This window comes from Rhamphochromis longiceps, linkage group LG16 (genome assembly GCF_057381845.1).
Source record: "Rhamphochromis longiceps isolate RC_006_pf linkage group LG16, R_longiceps_female_GT1.1, whole genome shotgun sequence".
Classification (NCBI taxonomy): Eukaryota; Metazoa; Chordata; class Actinopteri; order Cichliformes; family Cichlidae; genus Rhamphochromis; species Rhamphochromis longiceps.
In genome coordinates this window covers 29,308,507-29,333,313 of record NC_140572.1, presented here as the reverse complement: position 1 = coordinate 29,333,313, position 24,807 = coordinate 29,308,507, and the positions used below count along the sequence as shown (strand labels likewise).

General features: G+C 42.8%; 2 protein-coding genes across 2 annotated transcripts; both read right to left on the bottom strand.

Moving 5' to 3' along the window:
- Nucleotides 1-11,165: 11,165 nt before the first annotated feature.
- On the bottom strand, nucleotides 11,166-12,635 carry LOC146651367 (olfactory receptor 11A1-like). The gene has a single exon (XM_085384836.1). It carries the CDS (start codon nucleotides 12,316-12,318, stop codon nucleotides 11,377-11,379), a length of 942 nt encoding a protein of 313 aa, XP_085240962.1. The 5' UTR covers nucleotides 12,319-12,635; the 3' UTR covers nucleotides 11,166-11,376.
- Nucleotides 12,636-23,564: 10,929 nt separating this feature from the next.
- Nucleotides 23,565-24,506, bottom strand: LOC146651366 (olfactory receptor 6C4-like). The gene has a single exon (XM_085385076.1). It carries the CDS (start codon nucleotides 24,504-24,506, stop codon nucleotides 23,565-23,567), a length of 942 nt encoding a protein of 313 aa, XP_085241202.1.
- Between the last annotated feature and the right edge of the window lie 301 nt (nucleotides 24,507-24,807).

Genomic DNA, 24,807 nt, shown 5'->3' with positions numbered 1-24,807 from the left:
TCCCATGAAAAGATCGTGGTATTGCAGCTTGAACATACAGACGGTTTTATTGTTATTTCTGTTGTATATAGAGAATGGTGATGCTGCAAGTTAAAAGTACATGTGATTGTATAAATAAATATGGCAGAAGCGAGGCAAAGAGAAACTTCACCAGTCGTCTCTGTCTCATCATTTTCCTGTTTTGCAGGAACATTTAATCTGTTTTACCGGCCCATACTCTGGGTCGGTTACAATGTTCGCTCGCTCTACGGTAGAGTATCACTTCCTGTTCCTGCTCAAACACAGTGGTGTTTCTGAGTAGCTTATTTGCTTAGCAATTTAATTCACAGCCTTTAAATACATTCTTCTTTCATAGTATAATCTTCACGTGCTTCATCCAAAGCACACTTTCTGTGTACTCACTACCTAAGTTATAGCCAAAGTATTCACTCACTGTCTCTGTACTGTTTCGCTAGCTTAGCTTAGCTCGTAGCCAACTCGTTAGCACCATGGCTACTTCACCTGTCCCTCCTGCACTTTCTTGCTCATTGTGTCAGATGTTTAGTTACTCCTCGGCCTCCTTTAGCAGTAATGATATCTGTAACAAATGTAGCATATTTGCAGCTCTGGAGGCCAGGATTACTGAATTGGAGACTCGGCTTCGCACCCTTCATTCACCCGTAGCTAGCCAGGCCCCTGTAGCTGGTGCAGCCGAAGATAGCATAGGCCCCGCTAGCTGTTCCCCGGCAGACCCCAAACAGCTGGGGAAAGAGGGCAGCTGGGTCACGGTGAGGAGGAAGCATAGTCCTAAACAGAAGCCCCAGGTACACCACCAACCCGTTCATGTGTCTAACCGTTTTTCCCCACTCGGCGACGCACCCGCCGGGGGTCAAACTCTGGTAATTGGCGATTCTGTTCTCAGACATGTGAAGCTAGAGACACCGGCAACCATAGTCAATTGTCTTCCAGGGGCCAGAGCAGGCGACATTGAAGGAAATTTAAAACTGCTGGCTAAGGGTAAACGTAAATTCAGTAAAATCATAATTTACGTCAGCAGTAATGACACCCGGTTACGCCAATCGGAGGTCACTAAAATCAATATTGAATCGGTGTGCAACTTTGCCAAAATAATGTCGGACTCTGTAGTTTTCTCTGGTCCCCTCCCCAATCAGACCAGGAGTGACATGTTTAGCCGCATGTTCTCCTTAAATTGCTGGCTGTCTGAGTGGTGTCCCAGAAATGATGTGGGCTTCATAGATAATTGGCAAACCTTCTGGAGGAAACCTGGTCTTGTTAGGAGAGACGGCATCCATCCCACTTTGGATGGAGCAGCTCTCATTTCTAGAAATATGGACAAATTTATTAAACCCCCCAAAATATGACTATCCAGAGTTGGGACTAGGGATGGGTATCGTTTAGGTTTTATCCGATACCGGTGCCAAATCGGTACTTTTGAAACGGTGCCGGTGCTCAAACGGTGCTCAAACCGGTGCTTAAAGAATGGAGAACACAAAATTGGTCCAAAAACCTCTCATGTTCAGCTGTTTTTTGTAAAAATATAACAATGTTAGCCTTTTCTGCAGCTATGGGGCATATATGGTATCACTCTTGGCTGGAAGCAGTGCTTAAACAATGGAAAAAACACAAACTTTGTCCTAAACCTCTCATGTTTAACTGTTTTCTACTTTTTCTTTGGTCATTTTAGCCTTTTTAGCCAGGGTGAAGGGAGTATCTGCCATCAAACAAGAAGACAGCAGCATGTAGCTATGATGATGTTTGCTAGTTCACCTTACATGCATTAATGTAATAACGTGGTTAGCCTACTCACGCAGAGAAGAACGGCTGCTGCTGCCATCATCATCCGTCATCATTTCTGCTACACTGGCAGGGCTAGGGGCCAGGACTCTCCTCTTCATGTTTTTGGGGGATGTTGCATAACAGGCAACCCACCCGCAGTAGATGTGCTCGGTGTGAGGTCTCGCAGCAAGCTATCAAATACGGCGCATTTCTGGGCTTTTAAAAAAAACGCTATGCGTCGCCAGGTGTTTCATCGGATTTGAGGTGTTACCTCCTTTGACAGTATCACAGTATCAGCTTAAAGCACTTGTTGCAGGCTGCTGAGTTTGCATATTTTGCTATGAAGTACAGCCAGACTTTTAACCGCTTCGCCTTGGACATTTTTAATCTGTAGCTCTGCTTTAACAGAACGTACGTATGTACCTGGCCCCGCCTACTATCCTCGGAAACGTAAAATGATTGGCTAGAATCTAAAGTGTATCACAGCTCAGGAAAAAAAAGCACCGAAATAAAGCACCGAAATGTGCGCTGCTTTTCGGTCTGGTTACTACCGTTTATGTCAGAACCGGTGCCATCATGGCACCGGACACCGGTACCCATCCCTAGTTGGGACCAGGAAGCAGAGTTGCAGTCTTACACGCCTCTCTGCAGCTTCTCTCCTCCTGCTACCCCCCCAAAAACGCATCTCCATAGAGACTGTGTCAGCTTCCAAAAAGACAAATAATAAACTAAAAACCAGCAACAAACAACTTAAACATAAACAATTACAAAGAAAGAACAATACAGTATCCACATCTGAACCAAAGAGTAAAACAGTGAAATGTGGATTATTAAATATTAGGTCTCTCTCCTCCAAGTCTCTGTAAGTACATGACTTAATAACATGCCTCAACATGGCATTTAATCTGTTATTAGACTCAATTGGTTTCTCTCAAAATGTAAAAGAACCCACCCACCACTTTTATCACACTCTACACCTTGTTTTAACATATGGCATAGAAACTGAACATTTAACAGTGTTTCCTGAAAACCCTCTCCTGCCTGATCATTTCCTGATAACATTTACATTTACAATAATTGATTACACAGCGGTGGAGAGTAGACTTTATCAAAGTAGATGTCTTTCTGAAAACGCTGTAACTAAGTTTAAGAATATAATCCACCCACTGTTATCATCTTCAATGCCCTGTACCAACACAGAGCAGAGCAGCTATCTGAACGCTACCCTAACAGAGGTCGATTATCTCGCACACAAGAATTTCACTCACATGTGCTGTACCAATGTACCTGCACATGTGATGTGACAATAAAAGTGATTTGATTTGATTTGATTTGATTTGTTAATAATTTCACCTCCTCACTACGTACGACTCTGGATACTGTAGCTCCAGTGAAAACTAAGGTCTCTAATCAGAAGTACCTGACTCCGTGGTATAATTCTCAAACACGTAGCCTAAAGCAGATGACTCGTAATCTGGAGAGGAAATGCCGTGTTACAAATTTAGAGGATTATCATTTAGCCTGGAGAAATAGTTTGCTGCTTTATAAGAAAGCCCTCCGCAAAGCCAGAACATCTTACTATTCATCACTGATTGAAGAAAATAAGAACAACTCCAGGTTTCTCTTCAGCACTGTAGCCAGGCTGACAAAAAGTCAGAGCTCTTTTGAGTCAACCATCCCTTTAACGTTAACTAGTAATGACTTCATGAACTTTCATCATTAGAGAAAAAATTACCAGTAATCATCCCACAGATGTAATATTATCTACAGCTACTCTTAGTACCACTGATGTTAAGTTAGACTCTTTTTCTCCAATTGATCTTTCTGAGTTAACTTCAATAATTACTTCCTCCAAACCATCAACGTGTCTTTTAGACCCCATTCCTACAAAACTGCTCAAAGAAGTCCTGCCATTAATTAATTCTTTGATCTTAAATATGATCAACCTATCTCTAATGATCGGCTATTGCTTTGCTAATCCGTCCACCTCGCTTCGGTAGGCCCTCTCGTCATTCCCGGAGATGAGTCCTACCACCACTGTGTCGTCAGCGAACTTCACAATGGAGTTAGTGGGGTATCTGGCCGTGCAGTCCGCGGTGTAGAGGGAATAAAGAAGAGGGCTAAGCACACATCCCTGGGGGGCCCCTATGTTCAGTGAAAGGGTATGAGAGTACACATCCCCTATTCTCACCGACTGTGGTCTCGCAGTCAAAAAGCTGTGAATCCACCTGCACAAGGATGTGCTGAATCCCGGAGCTTATCCGTAAGGATGTGGGGCACTATGGTGTTGAACGCTGAGCTGTAGTCTATAAACAGCATTCTCACATAGTTCCCACGTCCCTCATCTAGATGGCTCAGTGTGGTGTGCAGGACCTGTGCTACAGCATCTCCAGTGGATCTATTTGTCCGGTATGCAAACTGCAATGAGTCCAAGTCGGGAGGGAGGAAAGAACTAATAAAGGGTTTCATGAGCCTCTCAAAACATTTCATCACTACAGATGTTAGGGCCACTGGGCGATAATCATTTAGGCTGGCTGGGCGGGTGTCCTTAGGGATCGGAACAATCACTGATGTTTTAAAGCAGGTGGGGACTACCTGCCAGGGAGGCATTGAAGATGTTAGTGAAAACTGTAGTTAGCTGATCTGCACATACTCTTAGCACATGTCCCGGTATGCTATCTTGGTTGCCCTCAGAGCTCTCCTCACGTCATGCTCAGAGAGTATCAGTGGTGCTGGTTCAGCAGCGGGGGCGGGTGCAGGGCTCTGAGATTGAAACTGAGGCGCCTCAAAACGCGCAAAAAAAGCATTGAGTTCATCAGCTAACTCCGGTTTCGTACATCTCACCGTGCTGGGTTTATAATCTGTGATTGTTCGTAGCCCGTCCCATATACATCGGGAGTCGCCATATTGGAAATGCGACTCCACCTTGTCCTTGTAACGCCTTTTAGCCGCTTTCACAGTCTTCCTTAAACCATAAGAAGCTGCTTTATAGTTGGTCATATCGCCCGATGTGAGCCCCATATTGTAGGCCGTGGTCCGTGCTTTGAGAGCTCTCCTGACAGTAGAGTCAACCCAAGGTTTTTGATTGGGAAAGGTCCGAATTGTAGTCGAGGGGATGATGGTATCCACTAGCATTCCAATGAAGCTAATCGCTGTGTCCGCAAACTCGTCAATGTTTGCGGAAGTATCCTGGAATACGTCCCAGTCTACATCACCGAGTACGTCCTGCAGCGTCGCCTCTGATTGGACAGTCCAACGTTTGACCTCTCGCGTCACCGGAGCTTCCTGATGAAGCCTTTGTTTATATTCCGGGGCGAGTAAAATGGCGGCGTGGTCCGATTTCCCAAAAGCCGGTAGGGAGATGGCTTTGTAGCCGCCTTTAAATGGACTGTAGCAGTGGTCCAGTGTGTTGTTTCCCCTGGTGGGACAGGTAACATGCTGGTGAAAATTAGGCATATGGCGGCCGATGTAGTGACAAATTTATCACAATGGACTCTGGAATATTAACATACCTAAAACCTGGTGATGAAGTCATGGCAGATAGAGGTTTTACAATTAAAGACTTACTCTTTGAGAGAAAAGTTAGATTAGTAATACCCGCTTTCACAAAAAAACGTAGACCGCTAACTGAGGAACAGGTAACATACACACGTCGGATTGCAAATGTAAGAATCCATGTTGAAAGAGCAATCAGACGCTTGAAAGTCTACAAAATACTTTCACAAATTGTTCCTATAAGCATGGCTCCTAAAGTAGACAAGATACTGAGAATATGTGCTGCTCTAGTGAACTTAAGAGAGGATCTCATTCGTGATACACAATAATTGTGTATGTTATGAACAATTGTGGACTCGGGGATATTAAGATGGTCACTCAGGACATAAAGTTGTGTAGTGTAATGTAATTATTTTAAAATTTGATGTACATATATGTAGAGAGTAAATAATTCCAGGTCTCACTTTTTATCTTGTGTTCTAGATGAAAGGTTATGTGATACAGTGTGTGTGTGCGTATGTATGTGTATATATAAAACAATTGCAATCAATCAATTGAACAATTATTACTTTTTTATTCAACCACAATGTGATAAATTTCTTAAATGAAAAAAATTTTTTTTCTCAAATCTACAATAATTAGTTGTGCATTCTTGACATTTTTTTGTGTTGGAAGATTACAGAAATACAGAACTATTCACAACATTTAATGTTGTCAGTTTGTCATTCATTTCCCACCATATGTTACAACTACGTACATTTTAGTTGTATTGAAATATTTAACAGATTTCATATTGAATGTCTCCTTTCATTCACAAGACAGAGACCAAACTCTGCAGACATATCTGACTGTCCCATTTATAGTTGTAACATGTATTAAACCTTGCCCATTATCTTCAAGTATCTCTCATTTAACTGAAACCGTCCTGCTGCATACTCCTCTACAAGTCGAGGTAAGAAATATGAGAAGTAAAACCCTCTCAAGCGTTTTACTTGTTCCTTTACAAATGCTTCATCATATTGCACTGTAAATGAAACATGCTCAGTAGGTGTCCAGATCACAAGTGTGGCAGTCTTGAGCCCTGTGCAAAACATTGTAAGTTGCACTTGCATGTAATAGCCTCTGCTGCCAGTTTTCTGCAGCTGCAGTTCTCCATCTACCAGTTTGATATCGCTGCATTTCTGGGTAAGCTGCTCCGTGAGTGAAGGATAAGTCTGCACAGGACATTTTATTTCTAGAAGCACATCTGAGTCAATGACCCCGTCAGGACTCGCAGAGAGCCATGGCTCCTGGATGCTAATAACACTACCCATGTGAAGGATGTTCATACCCTGTTCTTTCAGCTGATGACAAGCTTTAACTTCATTTTCTTTACCATAGTTTGTTTCATAATTCCCACAAAAGGAAGGGTACATGTGCTCAGATAAAAATTTGTCATTTTTTGTGGTGGCACGTACTGGAACTTTTTTAGCGGAGCTTGCTGTAAGTCTGATTTTCCTGCAGTTGTGCCACAAATCAGATGCACTTTGCTCTTTTGTTTCTTCTTGTAATTGTTCTGCTTGCTCTTCAGAAACTTGAATATATGCCTGGTAGAATGCCCTGCATGGATTACAGCTTAGTTTGTAACTGTGTGCTTGGTGTGGCTGAAAAAATTGCTCATCAACTTTACTGTTGCGGTGAGGACCTGCAGATGGCGAGGCATTGTAACACTTTCCAATTAATGTGTTCTTGAGGAGGAAAAGTGGCTTCACTGGTGCTTTGCTAACACTGTCAATAAAGTCTTGATGTGTAAGGTGATATGGTGTGTTAGGGAGAGATTGTGTCACTGCAGTCCGGGAGTTCACATCGTACTGCTGCTCTGCCCTGTGATGTCTGAAGTTTATCTGGCTTAGACGTTTAGGTTCAAGGTTCTTTGCTGTCCCTGCATTCCACCTGCGCTGCACGCAAGCCCTGTCTTTCCACTGATCGCAGCATTCTGCACCTGTAACAAACATTAATAGTTTTTTCTCACTGTCAATACTCAAGATTTAACATAATGAGGAAGTTTACACTAACAAAAGCAGTACACGGTTGGTGTCCTGCATGTTATAGATATGACCCTGGGTCAATACACCTGAATCATATCCAAAACAGATATAAACACTGGCAAAGTCACCCATATTATCCATTTCATATTAATAGTCAGTTACTTTTTGATGCAGAAATATACATCCACAGTCTAATTTTTTTCAAAGTAGTGTGTGTGTACAAATATACATATATATAAACAAACATGTATTATACTACTCTGTGTCACTTCTTATAACTATAGTTGTTCTTGTCTTGTAAATTTGACCTTAATGTGCAGTCTTTTATTTTTTTTATATTTTATCTTCATGTGATTGTACAGCATACAGCCCACACAAAGTTAACGAGTGGCTTTCACATGTAAACAGTGCTCCACGTAATACTTGGCTAGATGGCAGTAGCGTGACTCCTTAATCACAGCCTTTGACCAGTCCAGTGTTTCTGTTTCAGTGATTTAAACATTGTGATATCCAGATAAGTGATATACCTTCCACAGAATAGCAGCCGCATGACTACATGATCTCCCTAATCCGGCGATACAGGAACAGCCGACTGTCTCCACTACTCCACTTTCTCTTAGCATTGCCCATGCTAAGTGTTTCGCTTGATTAATACTCTGGCTCGGCTCTACAGCTGCTTTAAGAAAAATAAAGTCGCCTTGTTTGTTGAGCAGTACTTTATCAATTTTGTTGCTGTGCAGGTAATTATACGCCTCGGTGCTCTTGTAATTACGTAATTCCTCGCCATCAACGCCTTCGGAAAATACAAGGTAATTAATAATGTCGATGTAGCTAACATCGGGCCATAGTTTCATGTCATCTACCCACTCCGTGAGAAGTGACGGGTGAGGCACTGCAACTGAACTGTCCTCGCTGCTTTTTAAAACATCTCTACTGTGTATCCACCTTCGATGTGTTGCCATTTACTCCAGGTAAAACAAACTGCAGTGAGAGAAATCTTTATCAACAGTGAAGGTGTAACCCCGCAACTGTCAACAACAGCGCAAGCGGAAGTAAAAAACCGGCTTCCGCTATGAATCGGGGTAATGGCGCGAAATCAGAAATACTGTGGATAGGAGACACGGCACGGAGGAGATTGATTGACGATGGTCTACAGCCGATCAGGACGAAGAACACAATGCGCTGTAAACCCCCCCCCCCCAAAGAAAAATCGCGAAACAGCGAGGCCGCGGAAAGTGAACCGCGTTATAGCGAGGGATCACTGTAGCGTGTTCAGTTTTGCTTCCTCAACATCTTGTGTGTGATTAGCCCCAGCTGTGTATTTAATCCTTTGTCTTCCTTGTCTTGTTGTCATTGCATCTGTGTTTCCTCCGTGTCTTCCCCGATACTCCAAGGTTTTTCTAGTGTTCCGCTTTTTGTGTTTATATACTTAGTTCAGTGTCTTGTACTTCTAGCTTCCTTAGTTCTTTTGTATTTAGTGATTTCTTGTTCCCAGGTTTTATTCCTGTGCCTCCTCCTGTGTTCCATGTATCATGTCTAGTTAAGTTTTCATGTCTGCTTTTCCCCGGTTCCAGCATCTAGTCCACGTTTCTGTTTTTCTCTCATCTTTACTGTTTTAGTTTGATAGTTCCTTGTCTTGTATACAGTATAGTGTATTCAGGTTTTCCTCCTGGTCTCATGTGTGGATGTGTGTGTGTGTAAGATTAGCCCCAGCTGTGTTTCCCTCCTTGTTGCCGCCCCCTCATTATCCTTTGTGTATTTAGTCCTTTGTCTTCCTTTACCTGTTGTTATTGCGTTTGTAATTCCTCCATGTTTTTTCCCGAGGTTCCAAGGTTTTTCTAGTGTTCTGATTTTGGGTGTATTTGCATAGTTTTCCCCAGGTCAGGCATTGCTCTGTTTAGTTATAGAGCCATGTTTTTCCCTGTTTTGTTTTTCTGCCTAAATAAATGACATGCCTTTAGTGTAAATTCAGATTCCGCTTCCATCATGTGCTCTTGGTTCCACATTCTCCTCTCTCCACACTGTGACATTGTTATCTATCTATCTATAAATAAAGTGGGATGCAAAAGTTTGGGCAACCTTGTTAATAGTCATTATTTCCCTGTATAAATCGTTGGTTGTTACAATAAAAAAAATGAACAAAATCAGGCAGGTGCATTAATTTTGGGAACCACAAAAAAAAGAAATGAAATCAATATTTAGTAGAGCCGCCTTTTGCAGAAATTACAGCCTCTAAACGCTTCCTGTAGGTTCCAATGAGAGTCTGGATTGTGGTTGAAGGTATTTTGGACCATTCCTCTTTACAAAACATCTCTAGCTCATTCAGGTTTGATGGCTTCCGAGCATGGACAGCTCTCTTTAACTCACACCACAGATTTTCAACAATATTCAGGTCTGGGAACTGAGATGGCCATTCCAGAATGTTGTACTTGTTCCTCTGCATGAATGCCTTAGTGGATTTTGAGCAGTGTTTCGGGTCGTTGTCTTGTTGAAAGATCCAACCCTGGTGCAGCTTCAGCTTTGTCACTAATTCCTGGACATTGGTCTCCAGAATCTGCTGATACTGAGTGGAATCCATGTGTCCCTCAACTTTGACAAGATTCCCAGTCCCTGCACTGGCCACACAGCCCCACAGCATGATGGAACCACCACCATATTTTACTGTAGGCAGCATGTTTTTCTTGGAATGCTGTGTTCTTTTTCCTCCATGCATAATGCCCCTTGTTATGCCCAAATAACTAAATTTTAGTTTCATCAGTCCGCAGCACCTTATTCCAGAATGAAGCTGGCTTGGCCAAATGTGCTTTAGCAAACCTTAAGCGGCTCTATTTGTGCTGTGGGCGGAGAAAAGGCTTCCTCTGCATCACTCTCGCATACATAAATGCGCCGAATGGTTGAATGATGCACAGTGACTCCATCTGCTGCAAGATGATGTTGTAGGTAGGGCTGTTCGATATAACGATATATATCGGATGACGATATAAAAACATCTATCGTTTAATTTTACGCTATCGCAAAATAAACTGTTTACGGCAATATTTTTTCATGGTTTTGATGGTCACTCTAGTGGCTATATTCATTTCTTAAAGTTCTCTCTTTCTCTTATATTTAATATAACCACACTACAGACGGACAAGCGCCTGTTTTATGCGTTGTGGTTATATATATATATATATATATATATAACCCTGAAAAGAAGCAGTAAGAACTGACTAACTGCTTGAAAATTTCAACAATAACCTCACCGTACATTTGAATACTGTTAACACAGTGTAAAACACCAACTTTGGATTAAGGGTATTATAGGTAAATACAGGTAAACTAGTTGCAACAAAATATTGCTGTTAATCAAAAATAGAAATTAAATTTAAATGTTTTAAATAAAATTGAAAATTGATTTTGTATTTGCAAAACAAAAATAAATACATTTAAAAAATGTTTACTTTTTTTTATTAAACGTGGAAAAACCAGATGAACACTCTGATGCAAATGCTTATTGAGAAAGTGTTGTCTATATGATAAAAGTGGTTGTAGTCAATATATGTAACAAATTTATATATTTTTTAATTTTTTTGCAACATTTGCAAACTAATAAGAAATGTATAAACATATAAATCCACTGGTTAACTAGTTTTGACACTGCTGTAATAGATGGTGGACATCTGGTCTTGTATGCTCATGGTTTCCTGAATCTCCTCACAGAGATTCAGATCTTTTAAGATAAAAGCATAACAAGAAATAAACTGTTCACGAATATAGTTTTAGATACATTTGAAGAAACTAAATGTAATGTATGGTACTCATGTGTGGAAGGCCACAGTTGTGACAATACTTGAAGTCTGATTTTAACTAAGAAACTTAGATAAAAGTAGCGTTAAAATGCAAACTAAGAAAAACACGAAATATTATTTTAAATTGCCTTTATTTGTGTTCCAAGTTAAATAATGCATCCTATATCTCGAGACTAGAAAGATTATGTACATGTTACACTTTCTATTGATTAACAATACAGTTCACATTTCTCTTGAATTACATATGTACATTATAAACAGTTTTTTCCCCCTCTCTGCAGAAACACTCATGACTTAAATCTAAAAGCTGAACTTTTACCACATATAAAATTCAAAACTCTTTTTCTAATTTTTGTTAATTTAAATCCATACATGAGGGGATTCATGATTGGTGGGATAAGGAGAAACTCCATTGCCATAAAATTCTGAACACTTTGTGCTATTTGTTTTGAGCCAAATCGCATGTATAACAAATCAAAAAGCAACGACACAACAACAACTGTTAAAGAGAATAAATGTGGTACACATGTCTGCATGAATTTGCCCATGTTTTCTTTGGATGACTGACATGTTTTGATCAGATGTACATAAGACCAGAAAACAAAACAGACATTGCCAAAGCAAAAGGTGTAACTAAAAGCAGGAATAACAATTTTAGCTACAGAGGCAGAGCAAGCTAGATTAGCAATTAACCAGTTTATACAGTAGATCTTTGGTATGTGTGAGCCACATAACCTCAATATTGCTGTTGTTATTGTGCTCATAAGCAGAAAATAAAAGGCAATAATCCAAGCAAAAAATATCAAGATACAAACTCTTTGTTTAGTCATCAGAGAGTGGTACACAAGAGGTCGGCATATAGCCACGTATCTGTCATAGGCCATGAGAGCTAGGAGAGAGAAGTCAGCAGCAACTGAAGAGTGCAATACAAAACCCTGCAAAAAGCATCCTGCATAAGAAATAACATGAGTGGTGGACAGAAGATCGTAGAGAAACTTGGGATAAAATGCAGCTGTCCCATAGAGTCCATTGACACACAGACTGCAGAGGAAGATGTACATGGGTTCATGAAGTTTTTTATCCACAATGACTGTGACAATTATCATCACATTTACCAGCCAAATCACACAGTAACACAGTAAAGTGAGAACAAAGAGAATGACCCTGTAGTTTGCAATATCACTTAAACCTGAGAGAGTAAAAACAGTAATTATTGAAACATTATCCATAGTAAAATATTAGTTTACCTTACTAGGTGTCATTTCAGACCTGCATAAGTAAATTAAATTTTTACAAATTAATGTTAGACGGGAAAAGAAGACTGTCTTGCACATACCTTGCAGGGTTTGGACCCAGGGTTGATATAGTGTTTGTGGCAGGAACAGTTGCATAGTTAACATGATGTAAGTGCTGTTTTAACTCCTTGAGTGAAATAATTAATGAGCCTAGGGGACCCTAGGGTCTAAGGTCCTCAGACTCAGTGTCACAGCCCTCCTGCTGAATGCTATTGAAGCTCTGACAGAGGTGGGAATTGAAGATCTCTTGAACCAAGGACTACGGCAGATATTTCCAGTGAAGTTAAGAAAAAAAGAAAACAACCTTAGGTTTCTTGTCAGCACTGTAGCCAGGGTGACAAAAAAGTCATAGCATAATATTAATTAGCAATGACTTCATGGATTTCTTCACAAATCTTTACCTTTAGAGAATAAAATTACTGAAAGACTATATTTCATGATATAATCATATTATATAATTATTATTTCAATGCTATTGATAGTTATTTAGAGTCTGTCTCGCCAATTGATTTTTCTGAGTTAATGTCAGTGATTACTTCCTCCAAACCACCAACTTGTCTTCCTACAAGACTACTCTACGAAGTCCTACCAATTATTAATGTTTCAATCTTAAATATGATCAGCCTATCTTTATTAATAATAATTTATTAAAATAATTAAAATAATTTCCCCCAGGGATCAATAAAGTATTCTGATTCTGATTCTGATTATTAATCAGTTATGCATTAGTTATTATTAACGTTATTATTTGTCTTTGACTTGTCTTACTCCCATCACCCCCAATCGGTCACAACAGTTGGCTACCCCTCCCTGAGCCTTTTCTTGGCATTTCTTCCTGTTAAAAGTTTCTCCTTCCAACTGTCGCCAACTGCTTGCTCATAGGGGGTTATCTGAAGGCAAAGACACAGAATAACTCCAGCTTTGTGCCTTTTTCATTGTAGCTGAATTACGGGACAAACTGTTCCTTTTCACCTCAATAAGAAACACGTAATATTTTCTCTGAATACCAGACGGGACGGTTGGCAACTCTAATAACTTATGAACAAAATAAAGTTCAGCATCATTAACTTCATAGCACCCACCCAGCTGTATAGAAACTCTGTCATGCTAGCTAGCACGCAGTACGGAAAAAGTCAGAATAACGAAAATAAACTCCACCTAAACTTGGTTCATATCTGACCCAGAGAGACTGCAGGTCATAACTTCTTACCTGAAGTTCAGTTCACACTTGGACCGGCAGCCGCCTCGGGTCTCTTTTCCTTCTGCGTCCCTTTTCCTTCATCCACCTGCTGGCCTCCACCACTTTGTAATGTTACTGAATCTGTGGAAGCTCCACGATAGCCACCACACGAAGTAATGAGTAACGACCCTATCTAAATCCCAGTAACGACTAACGCGTTCCTGATTTTGGCATAATAACTAGTTACCGTGCTCGTTACCACAATAATAACGTAGTTACTGTAACGCGTTACTTAATAACGCGTTAGTCCCAACACTGGTCATTATGCAAATTTACTGTTTATAAGATTTGGGGAAACCTGCAGTCAGCTGAGACTGAAGAAGTCACTTGGATGAGTGACGAAACGTTTCTCCCACAAAACGCTACGTCCAGATGAACAGAATCAACTTTTGGAGATATGGGGCAATTACTTTTTCCACGTAGGGCCAGGAAGGTTTTGAAAGCTTTATTATCAATATTAAATTAAGGAAAAAATTTGTCATTTCAAAACGTTGGGTTACTTAATGTAATCCCTGGTTCTTTGATAACAGAGTGAGGTGTTTCACTATGGGAATCGTCTCGGCGTGACCAACTATGGAAGCTCCAATGACACCACGTCTGTCTATGACAGACCTGTCGAGCCGTGCTCAGGGCTCCGCCCCCTCATACTAACACAGCCGACCAGCTCCTCCTAACTCATTCCAAGCAGATTTCTTTCCGTGCCTAAGCAAGGAGGGATGTGTTGGTGAAACACCTCACTCTGTTATCAAAGAACCAGGGATTACGTTAAGTAACCCAACGTTCTTTTTCTAACTTCGCTCGGTGTTTCACTATGGGAGATATGGCCCACTCCCGGATTGCGCCAGCTCCCGAAGCTACTTTCCAGTGCTACTCCAGGATCTCAGGTCGAACCTGAGGCACCCGAATTCAGCACCGTCTGAGCCAGGGATGACTGTCATGGTCCTGAGTCTGAGGACTCAGTGTTTTGTGTTTCCTTATGCTTTTGTTCATTCCGAGTGTGTATTCTGTTGTGATTTTGCCATTTGTTAGGTTTCTGTTCTTTGCCTGCCTGCTCCCACTTCTCTGTGTTCCCTCTGTCTGTCCATGGTGTTATTGTGTCTGCTCATGAGTCTGCCTGTCAAGTTCAGTGTCCTGTCTGGTTCTCTGTGTCTGTTAGTTTCCTGTTTTATTCTGAAAGTTCATGTCTCATGTCAGTGTGTTCAGTTTTACCTCTCCCCTGTCTCGTTAGCCTTATTGCTCCCAGCTGTGTCTCCCTCCTGTGGCCCATTCCCTGATTACTCCCCGTGTATTTAAGCCCTGTGTTTTCCTGTGCTCTCTGTCGCGTCGTCTGTTTAGTTCCATGTCAGTCTGCATTATTCTGTTACCTGGTATTCATTCTGCGTCTCTCTGCCATCTCTCTTTGTGCATTTCGCTCCTCCTCCCGTGAGTGTCTGGTTTAAGTTTTGTTCTTTAGTTTTCCCAGTTTAGGTTTGTTTACTCCCCGCTCTGCTCTTCCTGTTTTGTCACCTTCTCACCGCTGTAAATAAACACTCACTCGCACCCCAGCCGGTACCTGCATTTTGGATCCTTTTTTTCAATACACCACACGACTGCTGTGCAGCCGTAACAATGACTGTGCAACATCCAGCCGATAAAACCGGACAAACGTGTGCGGCGTAGCCCAGCTTGCTGCCGCACAAATATCCTGGACTGATACTCCTCTGAACAACGCCCAGGATGTGGCCACACCCCTAGTGGAGTGTGCTCGGAGTCCCGGGGGGGGCCTGCAAGCCCTTACAGCTATAAGCCAGAGCTAAGGCCTCTACAATCCAATGAGCTAGCCTCTGGCGTGATACGGGCCTGCCCTTGTGAGGGGAGGCCCAGGAAACAAACAGCTGATCCGACTTCCTGAATCCAGCTGTTCTGTCAACATAAGGCCCGGACAGGGCACAAAGTGTTCAGCCTCTGCTCCCTCTCTGAAGAGAATGGAGGGGGTGAAAAGCTAGGAGCTCTACTGTAGAGCACCTGTATGACGTTTCCAACACTTTAGGGACAAAGGCTGGGTTAGGCCTCAGGAGTGCTTTAGTGAGTCCCGGGGCCAACTGTAGACCAGAGGGGTGAATAGACAGAGCCTGTAATTCACTAACTCGCTTGGCTGTGGTTAGAGCCAACAGCAGAGTGGTTTTAAGAGAGAGAAACTTCAACCCCACTGCCCCAATAGGCTCAAAGGGGTGGTGGGAGAGGGCGTCTAAAACGACTGACAGATCCCATAAAGGGACCAGTGGTCCACCTTTCACGGGCCAGGCCCAGAGAGCAACCTGGTCTGGATGGGGATGGTATATCTCCCCCCTGCGCCTGAGACAGAAGGTCCCTGCGGATGGGGAGTGGCCATGGCTCGTTCACCAGAAGCTGGATGATTTCTGCTATCCAGTGTTTGGATGGCCACCGTGGAGCTATTAAAATCAGAGACAGCCCCTAATCCCTCACTCTGATCAGTGTTGGGGAGATCAGGCTGAGGGGAGGGAAAGCATACAGCAGAGTTTTCGGCCATGGATGGGCCAGCGCATTCACACCCAGTGGCGCATGTGTGTCTGGCAGGGAGAAAAACAGAGGGCACTGTGTGTTTTCTCGCGAGGCGAAGAGATCTACGGCAGCCCGGCCGTATCTCTGCCAAATCTGCTCCACCCCCTGTGGGTGAAGCCTCCATTCTCTGAACAGTGGATTTCCTCTGGACAGGAGGTCCGCCCCCCTGTTCAGAATTCCTGGCACGTGAGTTGCCCGAAGGGAGAGGAGCCGAGTGCTGCTCCACATAATTATTTCCCTGGCTAACCTGTGTAGCTGCCGGGAACGGGTGCCGCCCTGGCGGTTGATATAAGCAACTACAGTGGAGTTGTCTGTTTTCACTAAAACATGTTGACCCCGGAGATACGGCAGAAAATGCCGTAAGGCTAGGAGCACCGCGTGGAGCTCCAGCACATTTATGTGATTCAGAGCGAGTCTCTGTGACCAAACGCCATTCACTGCTCTGCCCATCATAGTTGCACCCCAACCTGACAGGAATGCATCTGTTGTCAGCATCACCCTGGATGATACTGCCCCGAGCGGTACCCCCGCCGCGAGAGCTGTCGGGCTCCTCCAAGGCCAGAGAGCCGCGATACACGGCTGCGTTATTTTTACACCACAACTGAGATGTCGGTGAGGGCACAGCTGCAGAGAAGCGACCCACCGCTGAAAATCTCTCATCATAAGCAGCCCCAAATGTACCACCGATATCACCGAGGCCATGAGGCCAAGGAGGCGGAGACAGAGTCGGAACTGCACGACTTTCCCCAGCTGAAAACGGGAAAGACAGTGAGTGAAGGATGCGATCCTCCGCTCTGAAAGTGCGATACGATAAGAGATGGAGTCTATTCTGAGCTGTGCGGGTTCCAAGTGGCTCTTTTCCAGGTTGATTGTGAACCCAAGCTCCGTGAGGTGATTCACTACCACCTCGGAGTCTTTGATCGCCTGCTCGCACGATCGTGAGCATATTACATTACATATTACATATTCTATGTAAGAGAATATTCTGATGCCGCTGTTCCTTAACGGAGACAGCGCTGCCTCCACACATTTGCTGAACACCCTTGGAGCTAAGGATAGCCTGAATGGGATAGTTTGAAACTCGTATGCTACGCTCTGATAAGCGAACCTGAGATATTTCCTGATAAATGGCGATGTGAAAATATGCGTCTGATAGGTCGATTGTAACAAACCAATCGCCTGTGTGAATTGAGCGGCAAAGCGTCTTGTGTGTGAGCATTCTGAACGTGTACTTTCTCAAATGCTTGTTTAACACACGCAGATCCAGAATAGGACGGAGCGACGTTCCGTCCTTTTTCGGGATGAGGAAATAGCGGGAGTAAAAGCCCTGCTGAGCTTCTTCGCTCGGAACCGCTCCAATCGCCTGTTTGTGTAACAGGGAGGATATTTCCTCCTCCAGCACATTGGCTGAATCACGACTGGCCACAGAAGCCAACACTCCACCAAATCTCGGTGGTTTTGCCGCAAACTGTAGTCTGTAACCATGGGAAATGGTTGACAAGACTCAGGGATGAACTGCGCATGCGCGCCACCGCTCCAGCCGCGCTGCGAGTGGGCCTCTGAAGACGCGGTAGCGTGACGTCACCCCTGTCTCCCGGAAGGAGTTGGGGCTCTCCCCCTCGGGAAGAGCGTGAGCTCCCCCCGCTGGGAACAAAGACAAATTGCAGTGATTTTCTTTTGTTTTTATTTCAAGGTTCAAGGTTCAAGGTTCTTTATTTGTCACATGCATAGTTATACAAGTATAACACACAGTGAAATGTAGCCTGACACGCTCCTCGACATGTGCAAAAATTGGGGGGGGTGTAGAGGAAGAACATTATATATATATATATATATATATATATATATATATATATATATATATATATATAGTATATACACTGGGTGAATAATGTGCAGTAGTAGCAGCAAGCAGGTGAATTCTGTACATTAATATGAATAGACATCTGACTATTTTACAGGATAGACAATATAAACATATTTAAAATTAAAGGAATTGAAATGTACATTGTGCCTTGGTTTAGAGTGTCTGGAAGAGAGTCCTGTCTCAGTCAATTATAGATGATGTGAGAGGGCGGGTGTGTGTGTTTAGGGCACGGATGGCTTGGGGATAGAAGCTCCTCTTGAGTCTCTCTGTCCTTGCCCGGAAGATGCGGAACCTTCTACCAGATTGCAGAAGTTGGAACAGTTTGTTGCCTGGATGGGACGGGTCCTTCAGTATCTGCGCTGCTCTAGTCCGGCATCTCCTGGTGTAGGTGTCCTGAAGCGGGGGGAGAGCAATCCTGCAGCAGCTTTCTGCTGTACGGATCACTCTCTGGAGAGCTTTTTGGTCCTTCACACAGCTGTTCCCAAACCACGATGTCATGTTCTGTGTGAGGATGCTCTCCACAGCGCCTGTATAGAAAATCCTGAGGATCTTTGGAGAGACCCTGAACTTCCTCAGTTGTCGTAGGTGATACAGGCGCTGCCTAGCCTTTTTGGTCTGGACCTGAATGTGGGCAGCCCATGTCAGGTCTGAGGAGATGTGGACACCAAGATACTTGAAGGACTGCACCCTCTCCACTGGAGCTCCATTGATGATGATGGGCTTGTAGTCTCTGTGCTGACCCCTTCTGAAGTCCACCACCAGCTCCTTGGTCTTGCTGACGTTCAGCTGGAGGTGGTTGTCCTGGCACCACGATGCCAGATTCTTCACTTCATCCATGTAGGCCGCCTCATCGTTGTTGGAGATGGCACCCAACACCACTGTGTCGTCAGCAAACTTCACAATGGTGTTGGAGCCATGGGTGGCCACACAGTCTGAAGTGTAGAGGGAGTAGAGCAGTGGCGAGAGGACACATACCTGAGGTGCTCCTGTGTTGATGGTGATGCTGTTGGAGAAGCACCTGCCCACCCTCACCACCTGAGTTCTGCCAGTGAGGAAGTCCAACACCCATGCACACAGACGGCTGTTAAGTCCCAGATCCCTCAGCTTTGTGAACAGTCTGCAGGGCACTATTGTGTTAAACGCTGAACTGTAATCAACAAACAGCATTCGCACATAGTTACCCTGTTTCTTGTCCACGTGGCTGAGAGTGGTGTGTAGGACGTGGGCGATGGCATCCTCTGTGGATCTGTTGGATCTGTAGGCGAACTGCAGCAGATCTGTGGTGTCTGGGATGGAGGAGGAGATGATGTTCTTCAGCAGCCTCTCAAACACCTTCATTACTACCGAGGTCAGTGCAACTGGCCGGTAATCGTTCAGGGATGAGGGTTTGCTGTTCTTGGGCACAGGGATGATGGTGGATCTTTTGAAGCATGTGGGGACCACAGACTTCGCCGGGGACTCGTTGAAGATGTAAGTGAACACACCTGCTAGCTGGTCAGCACAGCAGCGCAGCAGACGGCCGGTGATGCCGTCTGGCCCCGCCGCTTTCCTTGTGTTCACTCTCCTCAGTGCCGCTCGGACGTCATGCTCCGCGATGCTGGTCACCGGTTTCTCGCTGATGACGTCACTGTCCCTTATTTTGAAACTTGGGGGACATTCTGCCCTTGGCAAACTGCCTGGCTGCAGAAATGCACGTTTTATTTATTTTGTTACCCCCAAACCACAGTGAAGTGTCTGATGACTCTGGGCAGTGCTTGGTGACACAGACAGAGTGCTTAGAAGTGTTTGGTGACACTGCGCCATTTGTCCACAAGTCTGTCCTCCCTGAACTGCAGGAGGAGACTGACAGGGTGCTCCTGGTGAACTGGAAACTTCCGGAGACCCTGAACTTTGGAGTGATTTGGTTACTCCTTCTAAAACCTTCCTTCTCTTTGGGGAAGAAAAGAGGGGTGACACAGAATGCTGCAGGTGTGCTAGGCTGACCGCTTCTTTTTCCCCTCTCCGGGGTGTGACGGCTTGTTCTTTGCAGCAACTGCTGCAAAGGAATGCTTGCCCCAAGGTTCTCTACCTTGGCCTGGTGGGCACCCTGCTGGCCTCCTGCTCCTCTCTGCATTCTGACCCCACTCTGTCTCCCTCTCACAGTTGCTGCTGTTGCTGCAAAGCCAGCTCTTGGCACCTGCTGGGGCTGAGAGTTAGGTTTTCTGGGTAAGCAGAGGTTGAATACTTCTCCCTCCTGCTTTCTGCGGGTGCTTGTTTCTCTCATTCTCTCCAGGGCTGGGCCAAAGAGACCCTTGGTTGGGTCATAGGCTGCATCCATGACCTCAGCCTTCTGAGCATCACCTAGGCCTGACAGGTTTAGCCACAAGGCTCTCTCACCCGAGACTGCAAGGCCCATAACGCGGCCACACCCTTGGACTGCTCCCCTGGAGGAGCGAAGAATGAGATCATTAACCATGCAGATTTCATCCTAGAGGGCTGGGTTCGGGGAACCCGAGTCAAGGCCCATGTCTTCCAGAATTTCTGCCTGATATGCTGATAGCAGTGTGACTGCATTAAGCGAGCATACTGACTGTGCAACATATTTGTACGTCCTTTGATAAATAGATGCCGTGAGGCGATCTATCTTGTTGGGCAAAGAAATGCTAGAAGAAGCTGAAATTGCCCTGCGGTTAGGGTGAAGGTGATACGCCACTGAAGGCTCCACTGCTGGGGGTTCGGTCAGCCCCAGTTCACCCATCCAGCTGAAAGTAAAGACTGGTTCCATCAGTACCATCATTTGTACTAAAATGTTTTCAGAAGTGTGTTTTGGGTGTCTTAAGGGAAATGTAAATAGAAGACAAGATTCATTATACACTGAATAAAAATATAAATGCAACACTTTTGTTTTTGCTCCCATTTCTTATGAGCTGAACTCAAAGATCTGAAACATTTTCTACATGCACAGTAGACCAATTACTCTCAAATATTGTTCACAAATCTGTCTAAATCTTTGTGAGCAATTTTTGTAGTTTGCAAGGATAAGGTTCAGTTGATACTATAAATAGTATAATGTTTGGTTTTAATTAGAGATGGCACGATACCACTTTATGTCTGATACCGATATCATAAATTTGGATATCTGCCGATACCGATATGAATCCGATATAGTGTGTTTTTTAATCAATAAAACTGTTTATTAATATCTTGCTGCATTTTGTATGAGTTCATACTCACGTTTAAATAAACAACAACACTAAATCTATTCTGTTATACCTGTATGTAAAAAATACACTGCACCCAAAATATTTCATAGTTCAGCAATATCAATCTAATAAACTTAAACCTACTCCATCCTTCCTATTCTGGTATTTTACAGAGTACTTAGCAGAAATATTAAGCAACCTAACTAATAGGGTTGCAAACTCCCAGCAAAAAAAAAAAAAGGGGCCCACCCTCATGATGCTTAATCGACGTAATCAACTTTAATTTGATGCAGTGTGGAAAAAAAATGCACAGAATTAAATTACTTTTCAAGAATAATTAAATAGATTCAACATCTTTGCAGACTTGCAGACTGCACAGATGGTGTCTTCCCAAAGGAAAAAGTACTAGCTCACTAGGGTATATTAGACTTAACAGTTACTATATACAGTAATGGACTTCTATACATTTTACATCAGATTAAAACTTTGGTTTAAGATTCAGATAATTATTTATTAAAAGCTAGACATTTTAAATGAGAATAAGAAAGAAAAATATGTCTTTGTGTCCCCCTTTTCCCTGTTCATGCCGTATTGGCCCCCCTGGCTAAACTTTGCTAGATCCGCCCCTGCGCAGTTACCAGCTGTCAGCTATGTAGAAAAGGATCTTGGTATAGAAAGTAATATTAAATAAATTCTAACAACAGATTATCAAGCTTAAACGTGCTGCTGTTGTTCAGCCGCTGGTTTCCTCTTTCTGGTGCAAAGTGGGCCAAAAACAAAGACAGACGGACTCGCGACAGAAAAGCCGATCAGCTGATCATTAATCAGTTTCGTGATTGAAGTAGCAGCAGGAGAGGGAGGGAGAGAGAAGAGGCAGTCGCTCCATATATCGGTTGTTAAGCTTAACGTGGGAATGCTTTACAAACATTCAGAGACGAACTTACACACTTGCTTTACTTCTCTCTGGGATAACTTCCTCGGAGATGAAATGCTGGTTTGGTAGGGCAGCTACAAATACACACAGCTGCTCTATCATGTGAGCACACTGCTCCAACGTGCTACAGTTATGAGCAGAGTTACGGTGTGTCGCAAGTTTTGTGAGGTGCTTTTTTGATATTTAATGGATCGGATTATATTTTTTATTTCCCTCCAATATCCGATCCAGTCATTTATGTCAGTATCTGACCGATACCGATACGTAATATCGGATCGGTCCATCTCTAGTTTTAATACCCCCACAATGTATGCTTAGCTGCTTTATATTGATTTTTATCTTGGTGTTTAATACTATTTAGCCTTTTTATTTTAATTCAAAAGCTAAAGCAAGTCTGTACACTCCTCGAATAAAGTGTGTCATTCTGTTTTAATAAAGACAACTCACTGGGTTAAAAATCAATAACACTCGGTTCCAGTTAGTTGCTTTCAACTGTTGGTGCCAGTTCATTAATCCTTTTCACAATTCATACAAATGATTGATCAACTAACTACTGGTGATGGCCAGAGGGGCCGATGGCGCGATATGGCAGCCTCACTTCTGTCTGCCCCAGGGGAGCTGTGGCTGTAGCTTGCCTCCACCAGTGTGTGAATGTGAGAGTGAATGAATAGTGGAATTGTAAAGCGCTTTGGGTGCCTTGAAAGCGCTATATAAATCCAATTATTACTTAATTTTATATGTAAAGAAAAAGACTATTTTCAGACTTAAGGTATGGAGAGGCCTAGTTCAGGAAGTTTTTTAACTTGACAGAGCTTCAGCAGCATCACAAGTGTGGCTGGGGTCATTAAGCCTGAATGGATTGTGTTTCTCACCTCTGTTGCTGAGGTAAGGAACATGTACTGATCTGTGGCCTGTACAGTTGTAAGGGCCTGTTTGTGGTGGCAACCCTGAACAGTGAACCCCAGGTGTGAAGTGAACCATCAAGCTCAAAAAGAGACTGAAAGAAAAAAAAACAACACTATTATTTTAGTAAATAAATTAGTGGCTGAGATTTTCAGTAATTACCCGACAATGCAATTCTGGACCAAAGGTAGGTATGTATAACTATAGGTGAAAGAAAACATCTCAGTCAACCAGAAAAAGAAGCTGGACTTCAAAGTAAGATGTAACTAAATAAAACTCATTATTTTATTAGAAAAGAAAAAAGTGTAAATAAATGAATGTACAGGAAATGTGTTTAGTTTATATGTTCAAACCCAAAGGGAGGTCTGATGCTTATATTTCAATTAATGAAGACAACCTAGAAATAATATGCATATGTCACAGTGTCTATTAATTAACAATGTAGTTCACATTTCTCTTGAATTAAATATGTACAAATATAAACAGACACACTCATGACTTTAATATAAAAGCTGAACTTTTACCACATATAAAATTCAAAACTCTGTTTCTAATTTGTGTCAGTTTGAATCCATACATGAGGGGATTAATAATTGGTGGAATGAAGAGAATCTCCATTGCCATGAAATTCTCAAAACTTTGTGGTATTTCCTTTGAGCCAAATCGCATGTATAACATATCAAAAAGAAAAGACACAACAACGACTGCTAAAGAGAATAAATGTGGTACACATGTCTGCATGAATTTGTTCCAGTTTTCTTTGGATGACTGACACGTTTTGATCAAATGTACATAAGACCAGAAAACAAAAACGGCATGACCAAAATAAAAGGTGTAATTAAAAGCAGGAATAATAATTGTAGCTACAGAGGCAGAGCAAGCTAGATTAGAAATTAACCAGTTTATACAGTAAATTCTTGGTATGTGTGAGCCACATAACCTCGATGTTGCTGTTGTTATTGTACTCATTAATATCAGGTAAAAGGGAGTAATCCAAGCAAAAAATACAAAGATACAAACTCTTTGTGTAGTCATCAGAGAGTGGTACACAAGAGGTCGACATATAGCCACGTATCTGTCATATGCCATGAGAGCTAGAAGAGAGAAGTCCGTACAAATTGAAGAGTGCACCATTAAACCCTGTAAAAGGCATCCTGCATAAGAGATGACATGAGTGGTGGACAGAAGATCGTAGAGAAACTTGGGATAAAATGCAGCTGTCCCATAGAGTCCATTGAAGCACAGATTGCAGAGGAAGATGTACATGGGTTCATGAAGGCTTTTATCCACAATGACTGTCACAATTATCGTCAAATTTACCAGCCAAATCACACAGTAACACAGTAAAGTAAAAATAAAGATAGTGATCTTGTAGTTTGCTATACCACTTAAACCTGAGAGAGTAAAAACAGTAACCACTGACACATTATCCATAATAAAATAGTTTACCTTTTTAAGGTGTCATTTCACACTTCCAACAAGAGAACATTACATTTGTAGAAATTAGTGTCACAGTAAAAAGAAGACTGTCTGTCGACTGTCTCCCTCAAAGAGTATGTCACCAGAGGTTTATATACGCTTTGGGTTAACGGCATTACGCAGTTAGCTTGAAGTGGTGCATCAAGCTAGGGATGCTTTCATTTCTTGTTTTTTTTTTTCCTGTTTTTTTTTTTCATTTACTTTTGAAAATACAATTTCTGCACTTTTTTCACACATACAACAGAAATTGTTTTGC

Excerpts from the sequence above, each read along its gene's own strand:
- LOC146651367 (XM_085384836.1), bottom strand. The coding sequence starts at position 12,318 with ATGGATAATGTTTCAATAATTACTGTTTTTACTCTCTCAGGTTTAAGT.
- LOC146651366 (XM_085385076.1), bottom strand. The coding sequence starts at position 24,506 with ATGGATAATGTGTCAGTGGTTACTGTTTTTACTCTCTCAGGTTTAAGT.